The 7773-nt window shown below is 61.6% G+C and overlaps 1 protein-coding gene across 3 annotated transcripts; it reads left to right on the top strand.

The window, feature by feature from the left end:
* Positions 1–30: 30 nt before the first annotated feature.
* On the top strand, positions 31–7175 carry LOC145720085 (dipeptidyl peptidase 9-like). 3 transcript variants are annotated; one of them, XM_081811744.1, is made up of 5 exons: positions 31–692; positions 813–944; positions 1351–1493; positions 3066–3177; positions 6098–7175. In XM_081811744.1, exons 3-5 carry the CDS (start codon positions 1384–1386, stop codon positions 6188–6190), a joined length of 315 nt encoding a protein of 104 aa, XP_081667870.1. In that variant the 5' UTR covers positions 31–692; positions 813–944; positions 1351–1383; the 3' UTR covers positions 6191–7175. The 3 variants fall into 3 exon arrangements, with proteins under 3 accessions (XP_081667870.1, XP_081667869.1, XP_081667868.1); XM_081811743.1 differs by having other exon boundaries at positions 810–944; XM_081811742.1 differs by lacking the exon at positions 813–944 and having other exon boundaries at positions 39–692.
* The last annotated feature ends 598 nt before the right edge of the window (positions 7176–7773 follow it).

The raw sequence follows: 7773 nt of genomic DNA, 5'->3' as shown, positions 1-7773 counted from the left end.
GAGGATGGAGAGGATGGTGGTGAGGATGGTGGTGCGGATGGAGACAGTGGCGGTGATGGTGGCAGAGGTGATGAGGATGGAGCTGATGGTGCTCATGGTGGGAATAGTGGTGGTGGTGATGAAGATGGAGATGATGGTGGTGATGGTGGGGAGGATGGCGGTGGTGGCGATGAGGATGAAGACGGTAATGACACTCGCTGTTCATCGAGCCTCAGCCTGTGCCAGGCCTCTGAGTGCAGGACACTCACCACCTCGCCCACTGTAAAGTGGCCCTGTTCAAGTGGACGTCCTATTTTAGGGATGAGGAAACTGAGGCCCAGAAGGGGAGATGTGACTTTCTCCAGGTCAGCCAGGAGGTGGCAGGGTGGGGTTGGTGCCCGGCCCGACTGACCACCACCCCCCGAGAGCAGGTTGGAACAGGGTCTGGAGAGAGGGGGAGCTTCCCAAGAGCTGCTTCTGGTCCACGAGGGACAGAGGTGGGACAGCAGGGCGCACACACGGAAGGAGCCCTCTGAGAGGTGCCCGGCCTCGTCCCTCAGGGCCAGGTGGAGATCGAGGACCAGGTGGAGGGCTTGCAGTTTGTGGCCGAGAAGTACGGCTTCATCGACCTGAGCCGAGTTGCCATCCACGGGTGGTCGTACGGAGGCTTCCTCTCGCTCATGGGGCTGATCCATAAGCCCCAAGTGTTCAAGGTGGGTCCCGCCCCGTCCCCCTCCTGGTTGCGGGCACCCGCCTGTGCCCCTCGGAGCCCGCCCCCACGGAGAGGCATCTCGGCAGGGGCCTTGCCACGTGGCTGTTTCTCCCCGCAGCAGCCCCGTGGGGCCGAGCCCCCCTCCTCATTGCCCGCCACTGCTGACCCCAGGATGGCATCCGGCTGCACAAAACCCCGCCAGCAGCTCTCTGTGGGAGGCTGAGCCCGGGACCCCGGCCTCGGATGGGCAGAGGTGGGGCATGGTGTGAAGAGCGTCGGGGGAGGGGCCCCCAGGCCGGCGGCACTGTCAGGGCACCGCGGGGCGGCGATGAGGAGGAGGAGGCAGGAAGGCAGTGGGACCAGGGAGGGGCCGATCCCGGCCTGAACGCCCTCGTTCAGCTCACCCGCCCTCCCTCGACAACGCACGATCCACGGGGGACACACGGTCTGAGGGCCCCTCCCCTGCCAGCCCCCCCGTGTGCATGCCCGCTCCTCACATCCTTCAGGGGAGGCCCCAGGGCAGCCGGCAGGCAAGCGAGGGCTCCTGAGACCTGACCCGTGTGTGTGTGTGTCTCTCTCTCCTCTCCTCTCCCTCTGCTTCTCTCTCTCTCTCCCCGTCTCTGTCTCCCTGACCCCGCTCTGTCCACTGTGGCCCTCAGGTGGCCATCGCGGGCGCCCCGGTCACCGTCTGGATGGCCTATGACACAGGGTACACCGAGCGCTACATGGATGTCCCAGAGAACAACCAGCTTGGCTACGAGGCGGGCTCTGTAGCTCTGCACGTGGAGAAGCTGCCCAATGAGTAAGGCCCCCACCTGCCCCAGCCTTCCGGGTCGCCGCGGCCCCCATTTCTCTCCCGCCACCCCTCCCTGGCCCCGCTGCTTCTGTCCGGGATGCCCCCCTCCCCCCCGGGGCCAGCTGTCAGCGAGGCTGGGCGTCCGCGGTGCCCCTCGCATCGGCATTGTACTCCTGTGGGCTCCGCACCTCCCTCTCTGCGGCCTCCTCACACCCCCTGAGGCCTCCCCTTCTCGCTGCTCCTCACAGAAGCAGGCCAACACCAGGCTGCCCTGTGAGGGAGGAGGCCTTGGCCCTGCCCTCAGAATGATGGAAAGAAGGCTCTAGAGTCACACTGCTTGGCACACGCAGGCTTCCCTCACTCCCCAAGCACGTGTCCAGCTGTGGGGCCGTCGGTTGGTCTTGAATCCGATCAGCCTCAGTTTTGTGGGATTTGACATGCGGTGGTTCGGGACACAGGTCCACGTGGTTGTAACATCCAGGGCCATGGGACTAGCTTAGGCATACCATGTCATGCTTCGGTATCTGCCTCTTTCTCTGGGGGGGAAATGGTGTTGCCGCCCTCTGGTGTGGCTCCATCTGGTGAACGACTTCCCTGGGCCCACGCCTTTCGTGCTAGGCTCTCGATGCAGGCTGACCCCGCCTGGGCCCCTCTCCTGGTGAGGCTGCTCTCCATGGTCTGGAGTGTGGCCCAGGCTCCCTGGGGACAGCCAAGCTCGAAACCCAGTGCTCTGGGCTGTGCCGTCCAGTCTGGGAGCCAGGAGCCCTATGTGGCCCCTGAATTTCAGCTCACGTTGGTTCACAGCCACTGACAGAGTATCTCCGTCGAGACAGACACAGACTGTGTGGTGGTTGTCAAGGGGCCGGGGGGGGACTGCTAATGTCGGGGGGCTCTGCTGGAACCAGACAGACGCGGTGGTCCACAACATTGTGAATCCACCAAATGCCCCTGAATCGTTCAGTTTGAAATGAGGGGTTTTTAGGTTATGCGAATCTCACCTCAATAAATTATTTTTAAAAATCAAACTTTTAGGGGCGCCTGGGTGGCTCAGTCGGTTAAGTGTCCGACTCTTGATTTCGGCTCAGGTCGTGATCCTCAGGGTCGTGAGATCGAGCCCTGCGTGGGGCTCCACACTGGGCATAGAGCCTGCTCAAGGCTCTCGCCCTCTCCCTCTGCCCTCCCCATCCTTGCCTGCGTTGCGCTCTCTCTTAAAAAAAAAAATCTAATTTTTAAAACCTACAGTTCCTCAGCCACTCTTCCCACATTTTAAGTGCTCAGTAGCCACATGTGGTGATGATTGTGGTGACTGCATTGCGTGGGGCAGGTCTAGAACATTCCATCATCCCACAGTGCCGTGGGGCAGCTCTGCTCTAGAAGCTTCCCTGTGGCTCAGGGTATACCACGCACAGCACGCCCACCCGCCACTCCCCTCCTTGCCTGGAAGTGAGGGAGTCCCCAGACCTGCTTGTCGCACCCCCAGCTTTCAGGCTTTCGGTTCTGCCACCGCGGGCTGCTGAGCTGGCGCTGGGCGGGAGCAGAGGGTCCCTCCTCAGACCCTCACCCAACGTTGTCTTCCAGGCCCAACCGCCTGCTCATCCTGCATGGCTTCCTGGATGAGAATGTGCACTTTTTCCACACAAACTTCCTCGTCTCCCAGCTGATCCGAGCCGGAAAACCTTACCAGCTCCAGGTGGGTGGCGCCTCCCCAGGAGCCCGTGGGATGGGCAGGGCAGAGTCACTTGCTGCTGCGCTGGCCCCCAAGGCAGGGCTCCCCCCACCAGCTGCCTCCACCCCTCCCCGGGCCCCCCATGGCCCCACATCCAGTCAGCAATCATGGACTGATCACTGGTGGTGCCCTCAACAGCCAGGACACCCCTGCAGCTCAGCCTGGTGGAGGCAGGTCAGGGTTACGGAAATTATCGCGCCCACGCCATTTTACCTTAAACCAAGGAATTTGCCTGGAAGGAAGGTACAGGGCGCTGAAAGCATCTCTGGGTGACTGGGATCAGAGAAGAGTTCCCTGGAGGAGGTGACATTGAAGGATGCTGGAGAGTAGAGGTGTGGGAGACTGGGGGGTTAGACACCAGGCACGGGAAAGTGTCGGGGGCCTCTCCTGGGACTGGAGACCAGGGTGGATGGAATAAGCGGGAGAGGAGTTGGGGGCAAAGGCGGGGCGATGGGCAGGGTGCCACCAGCTCGGGCGAGGGGTGGGGTGTTGGGCAAGGGGCGTGGCTTCCGCCATAAGGGGGCGGGTCTTGTCGGTGAGAAGTGGGGCCTTGGTCATGAGTCAGGCTTCCGAGAGGGTAGGGGTTGGAGGTGAGGGGTGGGGCGTTGGTGGCGAAGGGCAGGGTTTCAGCGGTGGGGGCGGGGCTTGGGTGGGGGCGGGGCCTCGGCTGGATTTCCTTCAAAGGATGAGGTGTGTGGGCCTGCCTCCTTTGGGACACCCTCTAGACAGGGGCCCACGGGAGCCAGTGGGACGTGAGCAATAGTCAGTCGTCCTAGCAGGAAAGGGGCCGGCCAAGCGAGAGAGGCAGGTTTTATCACGTGCTGCCAACCCCTGTGTTTCTGCCTCCCAGAAGCCTCCACACGCTCTGTCCTCAGGGGAGTGCCATGTTGCCATTGGACAGATGTAGAAACTGAGGGTCGCAGGGGAGGAGGGACAGGCCTCAGGGACCTGTGGCTGAGCATGCCTTTCCAGACAGGGCAGGAGGGAGGACATGCTCCTCGCAAACAGGCCAGAGGCAGCTGCAGATCAGGGTGAGGCAGGGTGGCATGGAACCTCACACAGCCCTGATGAGCATGAAATCCTGCTCCGCTGTAGGTCCATTAACCTCGGGCCTTTCCTCCTCTCCTCGTCTGTGACATGGGCAAGATAACTCCTGCCTGCCAGTGAGGTTTCAAGGGCCAAATGGCTTCTCTTGGGAGAGCGTTTAGCACACAGGGTGGGCCTGGAGTCCTGGGCCCCTGCCTCCCCATGAGAAGTTGTGGGTGAGATGAGATACTCTGTTGGGGGTGGGAGCAGGGCTGTGTGTGAGGAAGGTGGGGCAGACCCTGCCTTTTGTTTCAGGCACCCTGGAGCAGATGGCCTGGGAGGCTGGTGGTCCCCGGTCCTCCTTGTTCACACATCACACTGTAGACCAGGCCCTGGCCTGAGGGCTGAGAGCACAGCAGGAAACCACACAGACTTGCTCCCTGCCCTCACAGCCAAAAGGAGGAAGAAGTAACCAGGCAGCCAGACCCAGGGTGGTGTGAAAGGTCTGTCCCTGGCAGTGCTGGTGCCCAAAGTGGGGAGAAGTGAGGTCCTGCAGCAGGAGACAGGGTCTTGATGCCAGACTGGCAAGTCCTTGCGGGGCTCTGCGCTGGGGACTGTATGATTAGACTTGTGCTTCATCCAGGGATGGATTAAAGAAGGCAAGGGAGAGGGGCGCCTGGGTGGCTCAGTCGTTAAGCGTCTGCCTTCGGCTCAGGTCATGATCCCAGGGTCCTGGGATCGAGCCCCGCATCGGGCTCCCTGCTCGGCGGGAGGTCTGCTTCTCCCTCTCCCACTCCCCCTGCTTGTGTTTCTGCTCTCACTGTCTCTCTCTGTCAAATAAATGGAATGTTTAAAAATAAAATAAAATAAAAAAGAAGGCAAGGGAGAAGGAGGAGAGACCTCTGGGCACTCGGATGTGTTCCAGAGTAGTGAACTGAGGCAGTGGCTGTGGGCCTGGAGAGGAAGGAATGGTTTAGTTCGCAAACCCATCTTGCTGGCAGGGAGAGGTGAGGAATGGGCTCCCTGGCCCTGGTACCAGCCAGCTCCACCCAGCTTGAGACTAGAGTTAGGTACTTTGGGAGAGTGTGCAGCAGGTTTCAAGCCCCCAGGGTCTATCGGAGACCTGCTAGGGTGCCAGAGCCCTCGTTTCATGGTCAGAGGCAAGACCTCAGCTGTCACCGTCCCCCAAGGGCCTGGACGTCAGCTCAGCCAGGTCTCAAGGACTGGCCCTTGGCACTGACAAGTCACCGCTCCTCTCTGGGGATAATGCCCCCCTCGGTGGTGGGAGAGAACCCAGAAGACACACGACAGAGCCTGGGGTGGGAGGCCTGTCGTGGGAGCCATGGCATGTGCAGTCCTAACGTGGCCTTTTGGTCAAAAGCAAGTGGCTCCAGTGAACAGTACCAAAGGTCCCAAAGATTTGATGCACCGCCCCCTCCACTGAGGTGGGTTCATTGCACCTCCCCAGGTTTGAGGGACAGCTCCTAGCTTGGGGGCAGAGAGGCAGTCTCTCAAATGTGCCATTCTGAATGTGCACGTGCTCTGTGTTTGAGAGACGAGCTTGGCCAGCCCTCGAAAAGACCCGGAGAGGTCCAGATTCTTCCTCCGGTTTTGGAGGCGGGTGGCTGCGGTCAGGGAGCTTGTCACTTGCCCAGAGTGCACAGCAAGCCAGTGGGGGCAGAGAAGATTTGGAACTCAGGTCCATCAGTCCAGCGTGTCTGCTCTTTCCACCACCGCCCAGGAGCCACCCTGAGCTGGGGCGGGGGAGGGGGGGGGAGCGGGTACAGGATGCCGGGCTGGCGACCACCTGGGGCAGGGTCCCTCTGTGTCACCAGCCCTGCCTTCTCTGTCCACCCAGATCTACCCCAACGAGAGACACAGTATCCGCTGCCCGGAGTCAGGCGAGCACTATGAAGTCACGCTGCTGCACTTTCTACAGGAATACCTCTGAGCCCCCGTCGCCCGGGGCCTGCACATTCAGAGCACAAGTGGCTTCGCCGCCGCCGCCGCCGCCGCCGCCACTGGGGGAGCAGGCGGGAGGGCCCGAGGGGCCCCCGCAGACCCCGCGCGGCGCCTCCTCCCACCGCCCCCGCTGGACAGCCGCCCCCCCACCCGGAGCCTCCGCCTTCGCTGCCCCCACGCCTTTCTCCTTTTTGTAATGCTCCTGGGTTTTTTGCCGCTGCTTCTCGGTTGCCAGGACGGAGAAATGAGGCCCACATCCAAGAAGCACTTCCTCAAGCCATCCCCTCCCCTCCACGATGTCCGGGAGCTGAAGCCTCAACTCCACCGGGAACCCACACCGGGCGGGGCCCGGCCTCCTCCCCGCCCCGCCGCACACCGGCCGCACAGAAGCATGCGTTTGCCTTTCCTTCCAGACCCGCCCACTTCATAGTGTTTTGTTTGGGGGGGCGTTTTTGATGATTATTTAAAAGACAAAGCAAAGGGTGCCTAAACCTAGAATGGGGTCCGCCGCCGGGCCGCGTTGTTCCACCCAGCCAGCACTCGCGGGGGGGGCGGGGTAGAGGGTGCTTCTTCCAAGCCCCGCGGGGGAGTGGTGCGCAGCGGGCCGGGAGCCTCCCGCCCTCCCGGAGCTCTCAGGCCGGCTCTGAAGCAAGCGCGCGGCCCCGCTCTCCGCCGGGCACTGTGCGCGCGGCCCCGCTCTCCGCCCGGCACTGTGCGCGCCGCCCGCGCACGCCCGGGGCTCTGGCCTTGCGAGCGGACCCTTCCCCGCCTCAGGGTTATCCTTACTCCTTCCTTTTCCTCCCTGCCAAGTGTTCTGCCGGGGGCGGGCAAGAAGAAAAAAGCAAAAACAAAAAACACCCCACCAGAAACGAACCACCTCTACATATTATGGAAAGAAAATATTTTTGTCGATTCTTATTCTTTTATAATTATGTGTGTAAGAAGTGGACTCAGTAAACGATTCCAGACTGGAAGCGCGGCCGCCTGCTTGAGGTTCCTTCTAAGCCTGGGGCCGGGGCTGGGGGCTCCTCCGACGGGGGGGGCGGGGCCGGGGTGCTGGGAGGTGCCCCGCTCCTCATCAGATGGGTCCCAGGGAGGACCGCCCCGGGGTCCTGATGCCCCTGTTTGTCCCCCAGGGACCCAGCCCAGGGTGTCCCGCACGGCCCGGTCCGCCCGCAGGCTTCCTCAGGGCAACAGCAGCTGCCAGGGTGCACATCCTTCTGGCCCGTTACTCTGCCCCGGATGCCTTCACTTATTATTGGTATCTGTGCTTGACCAGAGGCTTGACTCCGTGGTTCAGGAATCCAAGGAGGGCAGGCCATTCCCCTTTTCCCGTTGTCCCAGCAGCCGAGATCTAGGGAGAGCAGAGGCTGCCTGAGCAGATGGCGCTCTGGTAACTTAAGTCCCTAACAGCAGGATGGCCTCTCCTGGCACCTTCACCCTCCCCATACTTGGGGAAGTACCACTTTTATTTTTAATGGCTTAACAAGTAAAACGGTAGTGCAAAAGGATACATAGAGAAAAGACGCCTTCCCTCCAGAGACGCGATCACTTCCCAGTCTCTTTTTTTTT

The sequence above is a fragment of the Leptonychotes weddellii genome, unplaced genomic scaffold, assembly GCF_054177405.1.
Source record: "Leptonychotes weddellii isolate Sample4059 unplaced genomic scaffold, ASM5417740v2 HiC_scaffold_9921, whole genome shotgun sequence".
NCBI lineage: Eukaryota > Metazoa > Chordata > Mammalia > Carnivora > Phocidae > Leptonychotes > Leptonychotes weddellii.
This window is presented reverse-complemented; position numbering and strand designations above follow the sequence as displayed.

Excerpts from the sequence above, each read along its gene's own strand:
- LOC145720085 (XM_081811742.1), top strand. The coding sequence starts at position 660 with ATGGGGCTGATCCATAAGCCCCAAGTGTTCAAG. Across the intron at positions 1,494-3,065 it reads GTGGAGAAGCTGCCCAATGA|GCCCAACCGCCTGCTCATCC; the intron begins GTAAGGCCCCCA and ends GTTGTCTTCCAG. Across the intron at positions 3,178-6,097 it reads GAAAACCTTACCAGCTCCAG|ATCTACCCCAACGAGAGACA; the intron begins GTGGGTGGCGCC and ends CTGTCCACCCAG.